This window comes from Episyrphus balteatus, chromosome 1 (assembly GCF_945859705.1).
Source record: "Episyrphus balteatus chromosome 1, idEpiBalt1.1, whole genome shotgun sequence".
NCBI lineage: Eukaryota > Metazoa > Arthropoda > Insecta > Diptera > Syrphidae > Episyrphus > Episyrphus balteatus.
Window position 1 is genome coordinate 170,320,867 of NC_079134.1, and position 25,082 is coordinate 170,345,948.

General features: G+C 28.9%; 1 protein-coding gene across 1 annotated transcript in view; it reads right to left on the bottom strand.

Moving 5' to 3' along the window:
• The window catches only part of LOC129914191 (uncharacterized), a 68,379-nt gene that overhangs the window by 22,349 nt on the left and 20,948 nt on the right, over nucleotides 1-25,082 (bottom strand). The window contains exon 2 of the mRNA XM_055993325.1: nucleotides 3,526-4,282. Coding sequence (XP_055849300.1) covers nucleotides 3,526-4,282 — 757 coding nt within the window. The remainder of the gene's footprint in view (nucleotides 1-3,525; nucleotides 4,283-25,082) is intronic.

The following is a 25,082-nucleotide window of genomic DNA, read 5'->3' on the forward strand; positions in this document are numbered from 1 at the left end:
CTTTTAAACGGTTAAAGCAATCAATTTGATGCCAAGGAAGTTTTTGTAGAACGTTTAATCGCATACAAGAATACATCTTGCTAATTTGAAAATAATAAATTTTTAGTGAACTGGAAAATTTTTAAAAGTAAAAAATGTTTTTATAATTTATTTTAACTTTGACCTCGAATATCTTTAGAATGGTTAGATTAATGAAAAAAACATAATAAAACCTTTTTTGTGGAGCAATCTGTTTCCTACATGAATATGTCTTGCGCGTTTGATTATTATAATTTTTTAATTTGATACAAAATTAAGAACAAAAAACGAACTCTTAAAGATTTTCTTGATTTTTTAACCTCAAATATCTATTAAACGGTTAGAGAAACGAAAAAAGTGTTTAAGGCCTTTTTTTGCAGAGCGTTCAATTTCCTACAAGAATATGTAAAGAAATTTGCTAAAAAGTCGATTTAAAAAAAAAAGATTTTTTTTTTAGTAGAAGCTTGATGTAAAAATGGAAAATTGCGAAGCGGAGGACCTTCCCATTAATATTAAGAACTCATATTTGGTGTGTATATTCTAGAGGTGTCTAGCAATCGATTTTTCGGAGTACCAAATCAAAAAAAAGAATTTAAATTTTTTTTGACCCACCCTAATGTATATTGTATAATGTCTATTGAAAGCTACAATGGTCTAATTTATAGTGCATTATAAGGGATAAAGCAAATATTTTTGTAAAACAAATTGATGGAAAAAAGAATTTTGACAAAATTCCGGTTTTTGCATTTTTAATTCAAAATGAGAATTACAGCTACGAGGTCGAGAAATTGCAATAGCCAAACAAAATAGAAAAACATTAAAAATATTTGAAAGGGTCAATCTGTCATTGATATCGCGTCTATATCTGGAAACTGGTATAATGTAATAGAAGATTTTGAAGTTGCTTTGGCCAACTTTTCGACAAACTTTCAAGTGTCTTTAAATTACACTTTCCTGGGGTAACTGAACTATTGAACCCTACCAGCTTTAATAAATTTAAATGGTCGGATTATGCACTTCTTTTGAACAGTAATTCGCAATCTCTTCTTCAGCATTCACTTTTTGTTGAGTACACGGGCCAAAGAATGACTGAAGTCATTAAATTTTTAGACCCTTTTCTCCAAAAGACCACACACACTTATTCTCTTTTGTTTAACTACAGCTTTTTTGAATGACAAACTCCCCTACCTTTTTTAAAATCTTTATACCCATTATTATAGAATTAACTAAAAGTTGTGTCTAGCTTAAAGGACAGATTATCTTAAAAAAACTGTCCAACGAACTAGAACATTGCACTGATTCTAAATCGTTCTGGCAGATTGTAAGGGAACTTGTGGGCGTAATCATGGTATGAAGTACTCTTTAAATGCTGAGACGCTAGGAGCTAATAATAATTAAAGTTCTGCTCTTAGCGAATGAAGACCTTCATACCTTCCGATAAGGCACTACATAACTTCGTAGTAAATTAGGTGGATACTGATATTTTGCCAGTAGAATTGGAAGCAAAACAGCACTTTTGAGTTCAGAAATTATATTCTGACTTTCTTTAATAGATTGTACAACAACGCCGATGTTCGAACTAGTTTCAAGAAATCTAATTTTTTTGCAATTAAAAAAAGGCAATGCAAAAGCTCCAGAAAATTGTAAAAGTTTCAGTTGTAAATAGAATAAGAAAAATTCTTGCTGACTATTCTGAATGAAAGATTCATTAAATAGATTGAGAGTAGTAATCGTTTGAGTATTTTAAAGTTGGTTTCAGAAAAATATTTTCTACCACAGACCATGTTTATTGCTGTTCAAGCATCGCCAGAAAGTTTAATGAACAAAAGAAAAAACTATACATTTGCTTTGACAAAGTCAACAGAGAACAGACAGGCTTTAATTTATAAGCACTCCTTTACCTCGTTAACGTCGAAAGCTTTTATTAATGTATGAAAACTTAATTTTATCATCACAATTTTTTCGACACAACAGACGGTATGCCTCAAGGTTGTATTCTCTGTCCTTTACTGTTTGACAAAGGGACTCCTGGTTGAGTTTCTTTTGCTAACAGTTTTGTTATATGCTGACGATTTGGCTATTTTGGTTTTAAATTCAAATTCGATCCTAAATGGGCTTGAGGTCTCTTTATAAATGTTTTCCTATTTTGTTTTCGACGCTACGTTTCGACCGTATTTCCAGTCTTCTTCAGGGCTAATTATTAAAAAAAAATACAAAAAATGCTAAAAATCTAAAATCTAATATCTATTCAACAAAAAGGTCACGAAGATAGGAATTATTATTTTGTTTTTATTTTGCTGGTAATCCAGTTTCATTATAGATACAAATTAATTGACTGGTAATTTTGTGAGACTTGGGGTCTGAAAATCAATGAACAAAAAAACCAAAATTATGATTTTTAAAGAAAACTTGCTGATGAAAAGTGGTCACTCATAGAAACTGTCCAGGAGTTTATGTACTTTGGCGTTCTACTTACTCACAATTTAGACTTTGTCAAACATGCTAAAGTAAAAAACAAAGAAGCCAAATGAGCACTTAATTTGATGTGGCCTAAGTTTTCTCTATCTCCAATATTGATTTGACATCTTTTTACCTTACCCAAATGATTTGCCACAGCTATGAGATCTACCTAGCCTTTTATTATAGTTAGTCGGAGAGGTGACCGTCGAGTTACTTAGCTCATAAGGTTAGGGGTTAAAATTGGTGTCAAATGAAAGATAAGTTGATACTGGAAATAAAATAAAAGGGTTGCCACTTCTAAAATGGGAACTTCCATGTGGCAACCCTATTTTAAAGGAAAAATTGTCACATAACTAATACATTCATTTCTTTGTTGTTTGGCCGGATAAACTGAGTATTTTCTAAAATATGGTGTATAGTTTAGCTTTCTAGTGCATAAAAAGTTATACTGTTTTGCTCAAAGAAGATTTTTGTCAGTGTTGTTTTCATTTGAATGGGGTTGCCACATTTGTAGGGTTACATTCTTTATATTATTTCATTATTTTTTTCTACTATTTTGACTTTCGTTTGGCATTTCAAAAATTTTTTATCCGGCCGAATAACAAAGATTTGAATGTATTAGTTATGTGACAATTTTTCCTTTAAAATAGGGTTGCCACATGGAAGTTCCCATTTTAGAAGTAGCAACCCTATTTTTTTATTTTCGGTATCAACTTATTTTTCATTTGACACCAATTTTAACCTCTAACCTTATGAGCTAAGTAACTCGACGCACGGTCGCCGCTTGGACTAAGTTTTAAACTATCTCATTTTATGTTGCAAATCAGTCAGAAAATTGCTTTTTTCTTTTATGTTTCCCTCTTTTTAAAAGAAATATTTAATTTTTGCCATTATAAATTGCACTGAAAATGAGACTAATGTAGCTCGACCACTGTAGCACGAAACATAAACTTATGCCCCTCAAAAAACGAAAGTGCTTATTCTCATTTTTATTTGTTAAAACTTTCTGCTTTAAAGAATGCTGCAAAAAATTAATTCAAAACTTACCTATCGGATCAATACATTCAAGTGTTAGTGCACACTTAATCCATGGCAGTAGAATTTTCTCCTCCACCAACGGTGTATCAGCGAAAAACACCTTATCCAGCTCAACCATTCGCAAGAATATAAAATCATCTGCGTCCGTTTGAAAATAATCAAACATTTTCGGATGCGTTCGTGTTGACACAGCTTTGGGTGTTGTCCAACCCAACACACCCGGTCCAGCCTTAGCTCGTAAATCATTCAAATCACGACTATTTCCACGAATTCGAACGGAATTTTCGGCAAAGAGAATATTTTTTGAACGCATTAGAGCGTCCTTTATCACAATGGGACGATATGCATGCATCCGTTGATCCGTCACATAGGATGGAAAAACAGACAGGTCATAGTTTATTACTGAACACTTCGAGCTATTGCAGAATGCTGACAAGGCTCGAGAATCATCTTCGGACAGACCGAGATCATAGATGAGCAAATACTCGTTTGGAAATTTTGCAGCTATATTCTGTGACAATAGGATGGCGGACGGTGCCTGACCTTCTTGAACGTATGTAACAATAGTGAAGTTTGCCTTTGTGCCATTGTATGGAGTGGCATTTGTTGTAAATGGCTGTGATGACTGCTGTAGTTGTGATGGTTGTGATTGACCACCAGTGTACAAAGTCTGTGATGGTGATGTTGGAAGATTGCTAAAACCTAAAATAGCTAAGTATTTTGGTTCAATATCGAATTTTTTTGCTTCCGTTGCTCGTAGATTTTCCTAGAAAAAAAAAAATAAAGAAAAAAATATTGTTAAAAAAAATATTCAATATTAATAACAGGGTAGTTATAGATTTTGTTTCTCCATTAACTATGTGTATGGGTTAATAATCTTCTTTTTAAGATAAGATAACAATTTGGGTGTTTGTTTGTTGCTTAGCGTCATACATCGTTAAAAAAAACCTCCAAAATATTGTCAAGAAAACACAATTTATGGTTTAGATAAGGGTTATCAGTATGTTAGATTTGAATCACCAAAAATTTACTTGGAATATCTAATCTAAATAATGTAAGTCTTTGAACATTGATAGGTTAATGAATCATTTTTTAGATTTTTCTATATGTTTTTTTGGGCAAAGGTAGTAAATATCTAATAAAATTGCTTTTATGATTTATTTTTGTAGAATGTAGGTATTTAAGTGGTTTAATAATTTTTACACAAAAACCTTCGATTGAATAGGATTTATATGTTTATTGAAGCCGATTTCCATGTTTTTTTTTTAAATTTGTTTAAGCTCATAAAGGCGACATTTATTCATTTATGTTATATTTGTTAAGGTTTTCTTGAGGTAAAGGTTAGTCTGGTATTCATCATATTGCGATCGTTGGGGTAATCTCCTTATTTTATTTTCATGAAGAAAGCAAGTAAACAGCCTGCCCGAAAGAGAAGTGAGAAAAGCCCATAATATATGTAATAATGGGCATTGAAGAACAACCTGAAAACCTAGTACTGATCTAAAAAGACTTTTAAAAAGCGATTACAAAACTTGAAAGCAAGAAATTCAACACCTCCAAATATTTACCAGCCGAATTGTATTTTAAACCTTATCTTAAAAGAAAGATGATTTTATTCTTGAAAATATTAAAAAATTCTCCAACATTTAAGGAGTAAGGAGTTTTAATATAAGAAACCTTTTGATTTATTGCTTTGATTCCTTTTTATAAATAACACTCTTTTCTAGGTGATTCCCGCTCACTCTAGAATCAAGATCGTTGCTTGACTAAGGCAGGATCAGTCGCAAGAAAGATGCATTTGGCAATTTCCAAATTCATTACGATTTTCAAGCTCTCTTCCTTGATTCAATTTCTGTATGTTAAGTCGCCAGGTAAGCAATTGTGGTAGAATACTTTAAAATTGCAAATTGAAACAATGAAGCAATGCCTTCTCAATTATTCAAGTGTTTTTTTTTTTAGGGTAAAGCACTTGCAATTAGGGAAGCCATGTAGAATGCTTAAGAATCATACAATAGCAAGAAAAATTTGCGTAATGTAGCGGTGTTTGATAAAATTATAAATAATATTCAATGAATGCAAAGAATAAATAGAGACCCTGTTTGAATGAGTACCCAACAGTATTGATATTGATGGCCCAGAACATGCTGGTTTATGTCTATTCACGAGATTCCTCACGTAGTTGAGAACGTCTTACTTGAACAGCAGAGAAAGAGCACCAGGTTCTCTTTGTTCTTAGTAAATCCTATTGTAATTCTTAAGTCTCGTTCCATGTTCGCCTTTTTTCCATTGACTAAATACTAAAACAGATATAAACATAGTTGACATCAGTTCAGGTGAGCTTATTTGGAAACGCTCAACTTAGTTTAGTTAAGTTCAATCGGTGTAGTTCACAAAACAGTTCGCTTAAAAGTGAACTCAGCTAAGAGTTGAGCTGAAACTTGTGGTCTTTGCGTTTTTCGACTTTTTTTTTTACAGAACTCAATGGCTTCATTGAGGCCTTTAGCGGCATTGAGCAAAAGACTTGCACATAACCGAAATAAATTCACAGAGACCCTTCCAACATGATAAAATATAAACTGAATGAAATTTTTTAAATTTATTTATATACCTACTCATGAAAATTTTAAAATTACAACTTTGATCTTTATTGGCTCCTAAGCCTCTGTATAATCTAAAGGTTCTACACCTACAGTCTACACGTGACGGAAAGTGCTGCAATTTTTTTTTGTTAACTCAATGTTAACTCACTACTCATCATATGACCAGAATGTGAATATGTCTAGAATTACTAAAAATTTTATTTCAGTTATAATATAACATTAAAAATAAATAAAATCTTGATTTACTTTATTCTCCAAACTTTTAAACTTTGTCTCAGTGGAAATAATGCAAAGTTTATAAGTTCAATGATTTAAAAAATTCAGAGCAATATCGTAGTTTCAGTTAACCTACTGTTGTATCGCTGTTATTATTTTTTTATACCCTTGAGGTTAAGTCTTGATTATTGTGTCTGAATAAAAGAAAACATTGTTGTGTGTACAAACTATGGAGCTTATTTTCCTTTGTAACAAAGACAACATATGTTAGTTACACCTCTCTATACCTACTATTTCTAATATGTATGTATTTGTTTGTTGCTATATATATAACAAAACACTTGGCTGACCATTTATTTGTTATTATAATTTAATATTGGCTAAATGAATATGTTTTCCCTTGTGAAATAATTAAAGTAAAAATATGTGTAGGTGGATAACAACATTCCATGCGTAGGTACTATCATGTTCATGAATTGTAAGAATCGGTGAGAAATTATAAACATCTTTTCCTATAGGGAAATGATTAATATATAAACAAAATGAGTTGGATTTAAGGTTGATTCAAAGAACCCTCCGAAATATAAGTTCACAATGTTTACTGTATTTAACAGATCGATTTTTTATTTGAACCCGTAAAGTAAAAATTAAAAAAAAAAATGAAATTAAAGATAGCTTTATTTTTGTTTCTAGTCCACAAATTAAAAAGAAATAAAATGCACGACTGGGGTCGCACGTACTTGCTCTTATGCTAAAAGTAATTCTTATGTTGAAGCTTTTTATTCAAGAAAATTAGGAAAATTTTAAAATTTGATATTTTTAAGAAATTTCAAAAGGAGTGTAAAAAATTAAATCTGTTTTTATAATTGATTAAACACCGTTTTAAATTATGTTTTACAAAAAAACAAGTATCCCATTTTATTACTTATATAAACAGGTATTTTTAGAAATTTTTTTTCGAAAATCGTTAGAGCCGTTTTTTTTAAAATAATTTTTTATATATAAAAAATTTCTAACATTTTTCAAAAAAAAAAGTTGCTATGCCATTTTGAAGAAATAATTAATTTACACAAAAAAAAAAAAAGAAATTTCAAAATTTTTCACTGACCCGTTTTCAAAAAATTGATTTTTCAAAAAAAAAAAATGTTGAAATATTTTTTAAAAATCCAAAAATTATTTTTTTGAAAATTTTCTAAAATTTTAATATTACCTTTACCTAAACGCTTTTGTATAAAATTTTTTGTTGAAATCGGGTTAATCTTGTACGAGATATTCAGAAACCAAAAAAACCGTTCTATTATTTCAAAAGTTGGCTCTTATGTGAAATACTACACACAAAAATTTTAATCAAAATCGTTAGAGCCGTTTTTGAACAAAATTAAATTTTCTATTTCCGTTGTATGGCAGGTACCGTTAGTTTTGGTCATAAAAAAAAAAAATTCAAATTCTCCTCTAAGGAATTACTAAAAACTGCTAACTACCAAGTTTGAAGAAAATCACTTCACTCGTTTAGGCTGTAGCTCGAGGTACATATATACAGACAGACAGACAGAATTGCCGGACCCACTTTTTTGGCATTCTCCATCATCGTAATGTCATGTAAAATTGTTATCTCGAGTTCGATTTTTTTTACGAATCCTAAACTTGCCCTATAGAACCTATATCGCAAGTAAAAATCTCAGAAAAGTTGAGACGTCTGCCAATTCGTCTAAGAAATTCTGATCCACTTATATCGATTTAAGTGACACCTTATTTTCGCCTCAGACTTCACATTATTAATTTGTATCAATTTGAATCTTAATCTTGTCCTGTCCTCATTTTTTTTTTTAAGCTTACCATTTTCGTTTGAAGTACCTACCTACCTCATTTGACTAAACGATTTCCTCATAAATCTAACATCAGCACTCACAATTTTCTCGTCATTCAAATATATTTAACAAAGAGCCGATTAGTATCTTTGCACAAAACTATAGATACTCATCAACATCATCAAACTGCTTAGATACAAATACAGAAAAAAAAGTGCAATCAATTTACGGTGACAAAAACGCTGCTGCAAGCACTTTGCGCTCGCGACAATATTCTAAATTGAAAAGTGTGATATTAAAAAAGCACATTTATTTTCTGAATAATATTTCAGGCATATAAAAATATTGTATATCTGCCGTATACCCGACCCGTGCCTCTTGGCGCCGCCGTGTCGTTTATCTACAACAATTGTTCCATTGCGCGCTCTATGAACTAGGGGGACATAGCACACACACACCATAATGATGACTGGCAACTGGCAAGGTGAAGGTACCCGTTGGCAAAACCATAATTTCTTTTTTTTTTTTTTCATTCTTTTCACTTTTGTCACTACTACACGCGATTTTTTGTTCTTTTTAATTAGAAAAAAAAAGTGAATGACAATGAGTTCAGAAAAAGTGTGAGAAGGGGAGTTGGGAAAAAGGACATTTCGGGATTGAGATCTGACTTGTTTTATTTTTTAAAATGTAGAAACTTTTAACTGTGTCATAAAAATATATCTAAAAATAAGCTTTTACCACATCAATATCAGTACCTGCCAGTCATCGGAGGGCTCAGTTATAAATGACATATGTTTCAGGGTTTATTATTTTTTGACAGGTAATTTGTTTTAAAGCAATTACTTCGATAAATGTTTGACAATAACAAACGACAAAATAAATGTGGAGACCTTTCTTTTTTCTATTGGCATTTAGAAATTTCTAATTAATTAATAGAAATGTACATGATTAAGAGCTAAGATAGAGATATTGACCATATTGTTTTGAGGTAATTGTATATTTTTCAGGAGGGATATTTTATATCTGCTAAATCAGACATCATTTAACTCTGACAATAATTTATAAAAATATATTTTTAGAAATACCATTTTAATACTTTGTAAATTCGTCATGGTCCTTCTTTTTACCTCACCATGGCAAAACTAATAAAATACACGACTATGGGATACGTGCTCACTTGCTCTTTTACTAAAAGTAACTTTAATGTTAAAGCTTTTTATTCAAGAAAATTAGGGAAAATTTAAAATTTGATATTTTCAAGAAATTTCATAAGTAGTGTAAAAAATAAAATCTGTTTTATAATTAATTAAACACCGTTTTAAATGATCATTTATAAAAACCAAGTATGCCATTTTATTATTGTATAAAAAGGTATTTAAAATAAAATTTGAAAAACGTTAGAGCCGTTATTTAAAAAAATAATTTTTTATACATACAAATTTTCTAACATTTTTCAAAAAAAAAAAGTTGGTACCTATGCCATTTTGAAGAAATAAATAACTTACACATAAAAACGAAATTTAAAAATTTTTCAAGAACCTGTTTTCAAAAAATTGATTTTTCGAAAAAAAAAAATTGAAATATTTTTTTATAAATCCAAAAATGTGTTTTTTGAAAATTTTCTTAGATTTTAATATCACTTTTACTTAAACACTTTCGTATAAAACTTTTCGTCGAAATCGGGTTAGTCTTGTACCTACGAGATATTTAGAAACACAAAAAAAAAAAAACGTTATATGGCAGGTACCGTTAATAGAGGTACGAAAAATATTTTTTTAAAGCGACATACTTTTTATAACATTAAATTAAAAACGATGCTAAAAGATCCATCCTTAATAAAAATGATCTAATGGATGAAAAATAGATAACATTTGTATTTTATTTAACAGAAAGTAACTTTTCGTGCAGGAGTTTAATTTCCAATTATTCCCCATCTTCTTGCACAACAAAAGTTTTCGTGTCGTAAATTGATTAAACAGAGAATACCAAAAAAAGAATTAATTACAAATTCAATTTATTTGTAAATACAGAAATATGATAATGTTAACAAATGCCAAAGGGACAACTGTTCGATTTTTCTTTTTTTTTTTTATGACTTCTCAGAGCTCTTAAACTATTGAACGTCTAAAAGGCATGAAATCAAATTTAACTTTCACTTTAAAACAATTAAACTTTTCGAACTTATACAACGAACTGATAAGAGTGGAAGATAATTGAATTATAAATTAATTGCGCAGATTAATTTTAAATTAACTTCAACAAAAAAAAAGTCAAATGTTAAAAGAAGTGGCGCGATGTTTAATAATAAGTTATAAATACTAATATAAGCTTAATGATCTAAAAAGAAAAATGTTTTTTTTTTTGGTTAATTTACGTCACTAAAAATGTAAATTGTTTAGATAAGAGATGCTCATATCATTTATACTGTGAATCACAAATTAAATTCGAGGAAGAACTTATTTTAAATCGTATTAAAATTGATAAGGAGGCGGTCATTGATTTCAATCTTGAAATAAAGGGCTTTATAAATTTTTTTAAATAATTACAGAAAAAAAACCTACGAAGCTTGAATGCCTGAATGACTTCAAATAAAAAATACTTTAACATAATTTATACAATTACATTATTGTTAAACATTTATAGCTTGCAAAATGATCTTTCTTCATTTCAAAATAAAACGTCTGTATGCACTTAAATCAAGCATTATATCAAAAAAATACATATTTGCTTATCTAAATGAAACACAACCCTTTTTTGTGTTATAAACATACTACACATTTTCTGAAATTCAACAAAACACATCATCACATTTCGAAAATATGAAATACTCAACTTCTAAAGATTGCTTTTTCCGTTACACAAAAGAAAAGTTTGCTCTCAAATTTGCCCCAGGGTCATATAATCAAGTGGATGAAAAAAAAAACACTCGCATCCATTCTGTAGAAATTTAACAAAAAAAAAAAATTCTCACAATGAATTTTCATACGAGGTTGAAATTGAATTTTATTCAAGTCGAGACATTCACGCTTGAAATCTCACAACCAGCTGATGAAGTGTTTAAATGTTTTGTTCCATCAAACAACTAAAAAAAAACCTCCCCATCCTCGTCATTACATTAATTGAAATTTTGTTTTTATGTGATAAAACTTCTCGTAGGAGTATACAAAAAAAAAGTGAATATTAATCACTCATACACCATGTAGTCCCAAATGACTACACAGAGAAAAATAGACCACATAAAATAGAACAAAAACAATAAGATTTCTCTATGGTTTTCATCCAAGAAGGAAACCTTATTAAAACAATCGGGTTTTCCTTATTATTTTAAAATCTGCAAAAAAATAAAAAAAACGATGACCAGGCTGGGAATCGAACTGGAGACTTCAAATCATTAGTCGCCCACCTTACCACCTGAACCAACCTGCCATGAAAATATTGATCGCGATTTTTGTTCTAGTGCTAAGTTGAAAAAAAAAATCAACTTTTCAGTCAAATTTTAATAAGATTTTCTCTATAAAAATAATAAGAAATCTCCTTAAAAAAAACCTTATTAATCGTTGATTTTAATAAGATTTCCTTATGAAATGTATGGACGGTAAAACAATATGGCAATCTGTTAGTTTTTAGCGGGTCATATTTTTCTCTGTGTACTGTCATATTATTACACTTACAACGTGAAATGTCTACATTGTAATGTCACCTTTCCAATTCCGCCACAACTACCACAAAAGTCATTAATATTACAATTGGATATTTAAATAAATAATTCCATCAAGCACAGCAAGCTAGTACATGGAATGAATAAATAAATAAACAGCTAATTCATATTTTACTATGAAAAATATTTCCACTGTGGTTAGCAATGTTTAAGAGTTTTATTGTACAACCTTTTCGATTATACCAACACAAAAATAACCCCTTTTTTTAATTCTGATTTTGTATACGATGGTGGATAAATGTTGGCCAAATGCGAACATGATTTATGTACAATTTATCTCCCTAAAACTGAGGATTTTTTTTTGTGTGTTTTTACAACATTGCAAGAGCAGCTATATTTCAGACGTTTTATGCAGCATTTCCATTGTCTGATCCTTGGAATATAGCCTTGTAGCTTTTGTGTGTAGGGATTTTGTATTTAAAAAATGTTTGAAATTTTTGTTAAATTTATGTAGTTTAAATTTAAAAATACCGAACATGGTGTATTTGATTTGGAAGATTTGAAATTAAGCTTGCTTGAATCACAAGTTGCAAAAAATTCATTCTTGAAATTAAAATGAAATTTATTGTAAGATTTTTGTAGACCGAAAGCCCACAGCAAATTTTGGTATTGGAGGTATAACCAAAATGTGAGTTAAAAGTTTTATAGTTAGTGCTTCTGGCAGTTTTGTATCGCCAGAAGTTGGCAGTTTTCTATATGTCTATCAAAAATTGTAAGAATCTAAAAAAATAAGAAAAAAAGAAAAAAAAAATGGAAATGACACAGTTACTTTAATTTACTATTTAAGTATGTGTAAGAACAAATCATATTTTAACTTCAAAAGCTTGAACACATTTATTTGGAACACGGGTTTTCCTTTTTGAGATTTAAATATTTTTTTTTTGGAAAGAAAGGACATAAAAAATCAATGGCATAAAAAAAAAACGTTTGCTCTTGGAATGGAAACCTGTCAACAACCTATCAATCTGGATTCTGACCAAAGCAATGGGGAGAGATCCCTTTACACTTTTCGACTTTTTCAAAAGTTTTTGACAATGTTAACCATTAATTTTTGTTTTTGTACTCTTTAGAGTCCTGTAAGTTACTTCAAACAAAACTAAGTGGAAGCTGGTGGTAAACGGACACTCTTCTAACTTCCTTGATGTTTTTTACTGAAGTTCCACAGGGGTCTATCCTTGGACCAATTCTTTTATCAGTCTACATAAATGGCTATACCTTCAAGCTTTTTTTGCGTTGAGAATTTTTGGTTGTAGCCTGGATAATTTATTAAACTTTCGATCACCATTTTTTTTTTAAGTAGTTGTAAATGGGTTTTATAATTTAAAGAGAATTTTTAAGAAAAACTAAAAATGCAGTTTTATTGCAATTGATTTGAATATTACCTACGTCTACAAAAGTTGAACAAAGTCGTTAGAGCCGTTTTCGAGTAATTAGCTATAACTAGGAAAAATTGGATGGGAGGTACACTTTGTAAGCGAGATATATAAAAAAAAAATTCTTTTAGAATTCTATTAAGATCATCTGAACCATTCGATGATTTTCCATGATTTTCAAAGTTCAAAATTCGATACCTCAAAAACTTGGCACCTTAGAGCCATTTTCATGCAAGATTCAAATTAAAAAGGTCAAAGGCCATTAGAAAAGTATAATATGGTTTCTAGAGAAAAAAATATTTGTCACCAATATTACTGTTATTTACGGAATAATCGGTCTTAAAAATCCTTTTTTGTGTCTTTCAATTTTTCTACATAGTCTTAAAAACAAAGTTTTAGTCTTAATAACGACATTCCAAACTTTTCAAAGTTCAAAAATTTTCTTGGTAACTTTTTTGATTGAAAAAATAGGCTATTTTTTCAAAATAAATTCGTCAAAAATCCAAAAATTTATATTTTTTTTATAAAAATACATACAAAACACAATAAAGTAAGCTTTGACCAGGTTTTGCTAAAATTCAACTATTTTTGTAAATATAAAAATAAAAACCCAAAAATTGCATTGTTCTCAATATTTTTGAGGTTATTTAAAAAATGGTTTGAGTAAAAGTTGTAGATCTTTATATTATCTACAACTTTTGTAAATAACTTTTTTCGATAAGAGGTCTACCTTTGACAGAAATCGTAAAAAAACCACGATTTTTGACACCCACCCAATTTTTTCGCCCGCCCACCCTTTTTCCCACAATTTAGACCTTTTTTTATGCTATTTCTTGGATTTTTTGTTTAAGTTTGCATTTTTTTTTTATATTTCTCACCTATTTATTTTTATAAAAACATAGTTGACAACAATATAACACCAATAAAATCAATTTTTTATGAAGGTAAATAGAAAAGAAGTAAAAAAAGTGCAAATTTAAACAAAAAATCCAAGAAATAGCATAAAAAAGGTCTAAATTGTGTTTTACTTCTATGGTTCTTTGTGGTCTTTGTTTTAATTTTTTTTAATTGAATATGAACAGTTCTACATAAATCCAAGAGCAAACGTCTATTTTACATTAATTTAGTAAAATTTCTAGGTTAAGTACAGTTTTGAAAAAGAAAATTCTATTAACACTTATTTTGTCCGCCATTTTGGAACCACCATTTTGAAAAAATAAAAGTTGGAAGATTTTTCTTAACTATCATACTAATATGCTTCAGTGTACCAAATTTCATGACTTTTCGTCAAGAAATGGCCTTGCAAATGATTTTTGACGCCATAAAGCACCAAATTCACCACTGTGTGGCGAGGACAATGATAAATAGTCAAAGCCAGCTTGACTACCAGATTTTTAAATCTTCAGCGAGTTCATGACTTTGCCTGATGGAGTTAACTTCATCTTTAAAAATAATAATAAACCATAATGGTCCATAAAAATGAGAAAAAATATCGTAAAAATAGGAATTTTGCATTATTTCGACAAATTTCAAAACGCCAGAAGTCTGGAATCCCTTTTCCAATTTGAACAATTTTATTTTTCTACTTAATATTTAGCTCATAAAAGAGTTGTTTAAAGCTTTTATATTAAAAAAATAAGGCGTTAAGGTGGCCAAATTTTTTTTTCTAAAAATACAGTTTTTTTTAATTTTTTGTTTTCAAGTTTCAAGTTCAAATTGGAGGCAGAAGATATTAACTGATTTTGATTATTTTTTAACCCCTTCTTAGTCATCACCATTCGCCACTTTTCGGCGCTATTAGGATTTGAAATTCAAAAAAACATTGTTTCATACATTTTTGACCCAGCCAATTGCAAGTCAATAAATCAGTCTTCAGTTACAGATATATTGTTCACACGAATAAAGTTCATAACAAGTTTTTTTTTATCCAAAGCCAAATCATAATGAGATGAGTTCAGTTAAAGGTCTCGGTAGTGACATTGCATAAAAAACACACAAATGAAATAACTCATATTCAAAAATAAAAAAAAATTAAGCATTATGTAGCAATTCGTATAGCTACTTTATTATAAATGTGAAGGTTAACTAAAAGATTGCCGACCCAATTCTCTTGATGAAAAGGTGTAAACTGTCCAAATAGAATATTCCACAAAATCAAAAGAAAAAAAAAAATAACACTTTCATCGCGAATAAAAACTTTATACATAATGCATTAAAATGCAAATAAATTTTCATTCTCTCTCAAGCTGATATAAGCTCTCCTCTCTAACCCTAAAGTTATACCTGCATCCTTTATTTCAATAAAAAATTCAAGCAATATTACCTTCAATTTTTTTTTTTTAGCTTTAAACAAAAAAATAAAAGAAAAAAATAAAAACTCTCCATCCATACCTACAAAAACTATGCAATCTGCATGCATTTGTCGTAGTGCAGATACATCTTCCCACAGACTGCTCTGTGTACTACTTTCTGCAGGAATTTTAATTAATTTTTTGAATAAAGTGTTCTGTTATGGAATTCCGCATGCTGAACCAGCAGCAGCAGCAACATCAAAACAGCACCTAGAAGCAAGTAGCACCGTCATCATGGTGTATGTAGTACGTTGAAGAATGAATATTCATTCAGAGTATGCTGAAAAGTTTTTAATTTAATCTTGTTCACAATATTCACCCACTGCCACTCACTCATACTCCACACTCTCTTGGGCTTTGAAAATTGATTTGTTTGAAACTTTAAAAACATTCAAGGATTTATATTTTTGTTGCATCAAAGTTTGTTTTACCTTCAATTCATATTGAAATGAATAACAAAAACCAAACTCAAAACTATACTCGTATACATAAAAGCTATTAGAAGAACGTACCGTCCTTAACCATGTTCCTTTGATTGCTAGTTCAATGTCGATAGCTAAAAAAAACATGTCCTAATTTTTTTTTTTTTGTCAATCTCTTTGTATTAATGGAGAGATTTTATTTATAGAAAATCTAACAAAACATCCCAGGTTAGAAAAAAAAAAAAAATTGGTGTTGAGATACATTCGTTCCATTGTCAGTTTTAATAGCCTCACTACAAAAAAATAAAAATTTCAACGTAAGAATTGGGATGACACTTTATTTCATTGAACCATTTTTTTGGAAAAAGTTCATTTCTTCTGAACTCAGAAGGATGTTATCTTGTCTTGTTATCGGAAAGGATAGGAATACAATAAGGAGAAAGTTTAAGGTGGCATCGTTCAATTTTCTTTGGGTTAAAAAGTTCAACAATGTATGTTTGTTTTTTGTTAAATGTTTTTTTTTTTTAAGAAATAAAATGAGATTTTAAATCGAATCGGGTAAAGTATTACCTCTTGTACCGCTTTTTTTAGTTTTATTTTGATACCAGTTTATGTGTCAGCTTGTGTGTTATTTTCTGCAACTATAACGAACAAGTTATTCTTAGCTTAAGGGGTTATATCTAGTTGTAAGTGCAAAAAAAACCTTCTTTTTTGTGGATTTTTGGTGAAGAGGCATTTATTTATATAAACATAAAGAATACATTTCCATATAGCAAATTTAATGTACACAAATAATTCGCTGTGTCTTTAAAAACATATTGGGTTCCGTTATTTTTGTAGTAGATCTCCTAGACGACCTCCAAAAAAAAGGTGTTTGGCGGTGAGCAAAATTTCTCCGAAACGGCTGGAGTAATCGGCTTGAAATTTTTACACAATTTTCTTAGATACTTTTGTCAGGTAATGAATGAAGGAAAAAGGTTTTTGACAATAACTCGATTTTTTGAGCCACTTTAAAGTGTAGATATTCGTGAAAAACAACGATTTTTTTCTTTGGGAAGCCGTCATTTTGTCAAAAATCAAAATTTTAAATATTCCTTCGTTCATTACCTGCATTCGTCTATCCTGAAAATTAATCTTTTGGTTTTTTTTAATTTGAAGTGACTTGGATCAGAGATATCTTGCTCACCGCCAGACACCTTTTTTTTGGAGGTCGTCTAGGAGATCTACTACAAAAATAACGGAACCCAATATTTTTTTAAAGACACAGCGAATTATTTTTATACATTAAATTTGCTATATGGATATGTATTCTTTATGTTTATATAATTAAATGCCTCTTCACAAAAAATCCACAAAAAAGAAGGTTTTTTTGCACTTACAACTAGATATAACCCCTTAAAGGGTGTTTTTTTTATAGAGGTGTATGACTTTTTTTCAGTATAGTTTGAAAATTTACTATTTTTACAAATCTTGGTAATCAATTCCAAAACTTTGCGCTCTCTTCGCCAAACTAGTAGAGAACATCACTTACTCAAATTTTGATTTATACATAACACTGGTTTACAGCCAAAATGAACATTCAATACCACAATTTTTTCTAACGTACTTTGACCTCAGGGACTCGGAAATTCTATACAAAAAATTACAATGGATAAGTTTTCGAGATATGATTTTTCAAAGTTTTTTGGTCATTGTTTTTCCAAGCATACTTATTGGGGCTATATCTTCAGTAATAAATCTGAACAAAAGAACCAGTACCTGAAAACTTAATAAATAAGCCAGAAACACTAGAATAACTTTTCTTTGTCATGTGGGACGTTTAAGTGAAATGTAGGTATCAAAACATTTTGAAAAATTCGATATTTTAAAGAAAATTTTTGACAAACAAAATTTTTACTGAAAGAAAAATTTGAAGTCTATCGGATCCTCAGAGTTTAAAATATTGTTTGTATAGTACACTATTTAGCAAAAATAACAATATACTTTTCTTAAAAATCTATAGATAAATTTTAAAGATATGATTATTTTTATAACGATCAAAATGTTCGACTCTTTTTGTGTATAATTTAAAAAAACACGACGAATTTGAAGATTTTTATTAAAAGCTTTTAGTAGATAATTAAATTTCCAATCGATATATGTAGATCCTTTTAATAATTTTTAAAATTAAAGTATTGTTAGGAAAAACTATTAAAAAATAAAGAAAAAACGACATTTTTGATGTTTTTACTAAATATGTACCTATGTAGTTTATTTTTACGCTTTGAGCATTTATAGATAAGGCGTTCAAGTCCATTTTAAATTTGTGCACAATACTGAATTTTGAGAAGCTTTTTCTTAGGAACTAAAGGAACTTTTGAAATAAATGTTTCACAAATCAATAGCACAGAAATATATCTTCAGAATTCCTTTCTTTTAATACCTCAAAACATGCAACCTTTAGTTAAGTGATCTGGACCCATTATTATTCTGAACGCCTCAGATATTAAACACGTTAAGAAGAAGAGAAGATACTTTATCTTTTAATATGATGGTTACAAAAATTGAACACGGCTAAAATTGGATAAAATACACTCAGAGAAAAAAAAATTGTTGTTTGCTTAACAATGCATTCTTGAGTAAAGTTAAGACTTCAATTTTTGCTTCAAAAGTATTTTGTTACTACAACAATTTTACTGTTGGCACTTTTGATTATAAAAGATGCTTGCTTTAATAAGCCCAAAAAATCATTCATGTCCTGACCAGGGGCCTAGAAAAATGGTTTATACTTTTTTTGAAAAGGGTGTTTATCGTAGACAAGAACCTCATCCAACGTTTTACTTTATCTAAAAAATGGCCTCATAAGTCAACATATACCTATTTCAAATGAGAAAAAACTTTAACCTTTTGGGGCGCCATCTAGCGTCAAAATACAAATTAGGGTATATTTCTTTTATTATTTTGAAATAGTTTTTCCACTAAAGAGCTTGATTCTCGAAAAACCCTTAAACAACGAACGCAATATGTATGTACATACCTGCTAGGAAAAAAAAAACTTTACAAAAAAAGCCTTAAAACAATTAAATATGGTGTAAATCACCTATAATCCGAACAAAATTGCACCTAACTTAAATACAAATGAAATATAGACAACGTCAATCTCCCTTCATAACTCAATTATAATATGCAATTAAAACACACACATAAAACAAGTACTGGTGTAATAATATCAAATTAATAAATTATTTTTTAAATGAATACAAAAAAAAAAAAAAATACTACAGTTTATACTGAGTCAAAAGCCACAATCATGTTAATTACTACCCATTAATAAAATGCAGCACAACACACACTAGAAAAGAAAAGTTAAAAAAAAAGAATTAATTTAATTAAAAGTTACTTTTAAAGGTCATCACGTAGCAAACATTGAACGTAATCTAGAATATGTGCCCCATGATTCATCTCTATGCGATGGGCGCATTTAAATGGACAAAAAAAAAAAAGTAAAGTAGAAACGTAGTTTTAATGTGATAAATAGATGAGAGAAAAAAAAAATAAAACATAACTTGGAATTCCTCACCATTAGCTCTTTCACCTATAGGTACTGACTGCATATAAATAGAGTAAAGTTTTTTTGAAAAACTTAATGACGGTGCTTATATTTTCTTTCTAAGGACATGATTACTTTCAAAAGTATCATATTCTTTCGTAATACTCGTAGTTAAACTTTTCTTAACACATCTACGAGTATCTGCGTTTAAAAAATAAGGAAAGGATTTTCTAAACGAACTCATTTTTCTTTCTTTACCTTGGATGTTTTTCATCTTCAAATATCGTTCACTTTTATCCATCTTAGTTTCTTTCAGTTTTCAGAAGCATTTATTTTTCTTACTTTCGTAATATTTCAACACATTTATTTGTCAGCTTATAGCAGGTGTAGTCAGAGACGTAGCAGGATTTACTTGCACTCTTGACAAGAACTAGGGCAAACTCGAACATTTCAAAAGGGATTTATCTTATTCGTTTTTAAAATTAAATACAAAATTCTTGGTGCTACTGGTTTTGTATTAATGTTACCAACACATTTCTATCATAATACTGTCAAATAAAAGACACTTTTGCGTTAAATAAAAATGTTAGAAAAAGTGGGGTGGGTGTTAAAAATCTGGGTTTTTTACGATTTCTGTCAAAAGTAGACCTCCTATCGAAAAAAGTCAAAACTTGTAGATAGTAAAAATGTCTACAACGTTTACTCAAACCATTTTTTTTTTATATAACATCAAAAATATTGAGAAAAATGCAAAAAGACGATTTTTTGGTTTTTTATTTGTATCTTTAACAAAAAAGGTTGGATTTTAACAAACACCTGGTTAAAAATTACTTTGAAATATTTTTTACCTATTTTTAATGTTTTTTAAGCAAAAAATTTTGGATTTTTGACGAATTTAATTTGAAAAAATTAACTTTTTTCAATCAAAAAAGTTAACGACAAAAATTAGATTTTTGAAAAGTTTGGAATGCAGTTATTTAGAGTAAAACCTTTTATTTAAGATTATGTAGAAAAATTATACTTTTGTTTTAGAAAATATTGAGAAAAATTTGAAAAAAAAAAAAAAACATTTTTAAGTTCGATTTTTCCGTAAATGACAGTAATATTGACGAGAAATTTCCATAAAAACCAAATTATACTATTCTAATGGCCTTTTACTTTCTTATATCTAGCATTAGAATGGCTCTCACGTGCGAAGTATTTGGGATAGGTATCGAATTTTGAACTTCCAAAAACACTATTTTTGTGATGCTTTAAAATGGTAATATCTCAAAAACTTGATGAGAAAGAATTTTTCTGACTTAAATTTTGTTTAAAAAAAAATCACGTTGACCAGTGTAATTGAAAAGGGGAGAAAAATCGACCGGTCTTATAGTTGAATATCAAAATATTTAAAAACGATTTCAATTTGATTGAAACACGGTTTAAAAGGATCAAAAAGGTGCCAAAATATCACAAAAACAGTGTTTTTTATGCAACTTGCCATAAAGTTAAGAATTTCACGTTATTTCTCGATATAAAAATTTAAGTATTGCGCCGGTCTGGTAATTCTCCGGGTATGAATTCCATAGACAACGTCTTTTGGAGCTTATCCCCTTTTGTACCTTATTTTTAATGAAAATTTATCAATTAACTTTTTTTAAGTCAATCCGTATCTGCATGATAAGTGTAAGTAAATGAGACAAAAAAAAATTCAAATATTTCGAAAAAAAACTTTAAAAATTCATCAATTGAATTTTTTTCGCTTGGGCCTAATTATGGCTAGGTACTGTAATTTAATATTCGAATACACATTTTGAAAAATATTATTAAGTATTTTATCTTTTTTTCTCACTTACATACGGCTCAGCATGGTAAAGTTTAACACATACAAACCGGTTAGTTAGCAGGTATTTGGGTTTATCCCTCTTAACTTCTAACCTACTTATCATCAGCTAACAAATGTCTATTTATTGGCTATGTACTGTTATCTCATACAGCGCCACCTGGAGGCATTTTAATAAAGTTTATATTCCAATAAAAAAAACATCATTTTTTTGCTTTGTAATGACAATCTATTTGCTATGTATTCAAATTCAATTTTCTTGAAATTTATCTATACTTCTACTTTATTAAATGTGTTGATTTAAGCAAAACCGCTTTGTAATCAAATGTTTTCATTTATCAAGTGCATGTACTCAAGTGTACATTTTCTCTTAAAACTATATTCATCATTTTTTTTTTCAAGTATAATTACTCTGTATATTCAAGTGAATTCAATGTGAATTTTTCAAGACCTAATAATTTTCTTGGTAAACGACAACAAATTAAATGAAAAATCAACACCCATTCTATCATCATGGTCATAAAATAATCTTATGTCGCAAATATTTTCTTCTAACAAATACCTGCTGCCAATTTTTAGATACAACAAAACATAAATATTTTATTACATTGTAATTGGCTATATGGCATCAGTATTATTTTATAGCCAAACCATAATATCAGAAAATATACATTCTGTGTGAGTTTGTGCACACAATATCATTTCCTGCAAAATGCAAACAGAAAAATATCTGAATCATTTAAGATAAGAAGCAGCAAATCAGTATGCAAGTAGTCAATTTAAATGAGTTTTTTTTTTTTTATATGAACGTTGGTGTTGGTTTTACAATAAAAACCATTTTAACTTGACTGCCAATATTTTTTGATGACATAAGAAGTTTGATTAAACATAATCTTTATTTTGTTATCGATGAGAAAGTTGGTTACTGAAAAGATAAGGTCCAATTTATCGATTTCATAACACATTTTGTACACAAACAAATTATTAAGAAACGTTAAAAAAATAATTGATTAACATTATTAATCCAAAGTAATTGGTAGATTAAAAAAGTTTCTTCGCTAAATAATTTCAATTTCGCCCTACCCTTGAAAGGAATTTATTGTAAATCGCACTTGAAACTTTTTATAGAACACATCAAGGCCACTCCTTGCTATCCATCTGAATGATGTATCTTGTCTTGACCATGAACATAAGTAACACTATCTATGGAAAATATTGAATTAAAGCCAAGTATTTGAGAGGAGTAATTTACTTGAGAGGAAAATTTTAATATGTTTACATTCGGACTACAAGTAGAGCCATAATCATTAGTCATTAAATTTTGTTGTGAATAGAAGCGCAATCTTTGAGGCGACAACTTCGAGTTTGTAGAACGTTTAAGCCCCTATACAAGAATATATCTTGTTAATTTTTGTACAATTTAAAAATAATGAAGTTTCAGTGAATTGGAAAATTTTGAAAAGTAAAAATTGTTTTTATAATTTTTTTTAACTTTATCTTTAGAATGGTTAGATTAATTAAAAAAGTTATCAAGACCTCTTTTGTGGAGCAATCTGTTTCCTACAAGAATATGTCATGCGCGTTTGATTATTATAATTTTTCAATTTGTTACAAAATTAAGAACAAAAAAAGATTTTAAAAGATTTTCTCGATTTTTGGACCTCAAATATCTACTAAACGGTTAGATAATTGAAAAAAGTGTATAAGGCCTTTTTTGTAGAGCGTTCAATTTTCTACAAGAATATGTAAAAAAAATTTGCTGAAAGTCAATTAATAAAAAAATGATTTTTTTAATAGAAGCTTGATGTAAAAATTTAAAATTGCGAAACAGAACGAACGAACGAATTTCGATTTTTTTGACCCACCCTACTACCCATGCAACATACACAACAATTGAAACTATATCAACTGTTTAGAGAAATAATACTCGATTTTTTTAATTGAATTGAGACTTCCTGATTCTTTCCCTGCACGGGACGCAGGATACTACGGGCATCGAAACTTTTAAAATGATGTAGATTAATACATATGTGTTCAACCAATGAAACGCAATTCATACATTTGAATTTGTTGCAGATTTCATTTAAATTTAACTAGGTAACGTAAATTTCACAGGATTGTGAATAGAATGAATCATGTTGATTTAAAAACATTTTAGTGTTAGTTTGACATGCTGGACAGTTTTAATTAGAAAGAATATTCATGTAAGCTTAACACTTTTTAATGTTATTTTGTTAGTATTAAAATAAAATTCATTGCCAAATCTTGTATCTGGTTAAAACTTAAATACGATGATTCTGTTTAAAAACCAACAACATGATAATTTCTTAGTTCTGGTTGATTTAACATGATTTTTCTATTGATTGTTTAAAAATCACAACATTGCTTTTAAATTTCAATTCATGTGGCTCGTGGGTGTTAAGTTAAAAATTTGCAAGACATCTTGTCATAAATGTCTTTGAAAGTAAATGCATTATTAATAAATTTTGGTGATACCAATTCATGAGAATCAACAAGAACAAACATTTACTTAAAGAATTTTCATTGAACGTTGAATTCATACGGGTCTTTAAAAAACAACGTAGGTACTTTTTTCAAAAGCTGTTAATTAATTCAAATAATCACTTTTTTTGACTCCAGGTCAAAATATGTGGTATAAATTAGAAATTATTAAAAAAAAAGCCTCGAACAATTGTAAATTTTTGTTGGAATCAACTTTTGTATAGCTTTTTAAATTGCGTACTTTTTCTATCAGAAATTATGTCAATTATCGGATTCAAATCAAATCTATTGACTTTCAATTTATTCTTCTTATAACATAAACAGTTTAATAGACATTTATTAAGATTCTTTTATGTTTGCATTCAATTATGTAGATATATCAATTTAATTAGAAACTTTGATTGTCATTATTATCTTCAACTGATTTAATAGTTAACCTTTTTGTTTACTTGTATGCCAATTAAAGAAATTCATTGGAAGTCAAATCTAAATGCTTGTGTCATGGTTTGAATTTACTTTAATTCACATGCATACAAATATATCTACTCGTATATAGTATATTTGAAATGAATTAGAGAAGAATGCCTTGAACTTGTATCATAGACTATATGACCAATAGGCAAGTCAAGTAATCAATAAGTTCCACTTGTTATTTTATCGATTACCATAGAACAATGTAAATATGGTGTCTAATATCCGAAACGGATTACCTCAACAATGACCGAACAAAAGGAAATGTGCTTTGTTTAGAAGAAAAGGAAAAGAAGAAAAAAAATACATTGGATATGTATGGAAGTGAGGAAATACAAAAAAAAAAAAAATTGCAAATGGAATTTCTATTTGGATTGAATTTTTTTTTAATCCTCAAATATAAATTTTAGAAGTTAATTTTCAAAAAAAAACAGAGTGGGACAAAGTAAAATTGAAAATAAATAAATTAAAAAATAAAGAAAAATAATTTAATTTTTTTTTTCTCGGAACAATAATGTTTACGATTTACTCGCCTATTTTCTTGGAAACCCCATCAACAATCATCTGAAGTTATGCAATTCACTTTATGATAAACAAAGCTGTTGCGAAAAAATTATTATTCAAGACTTTATTGTATATAATACAAAAAAAGCAAAATTCACGCCAACAACACTTCCTCTAAGAAGAAGAAAATGATTTTCACACTTAGTAACCAGCGCACGTTTGTTTTTTGCGTTTCTAGTTAGAAATG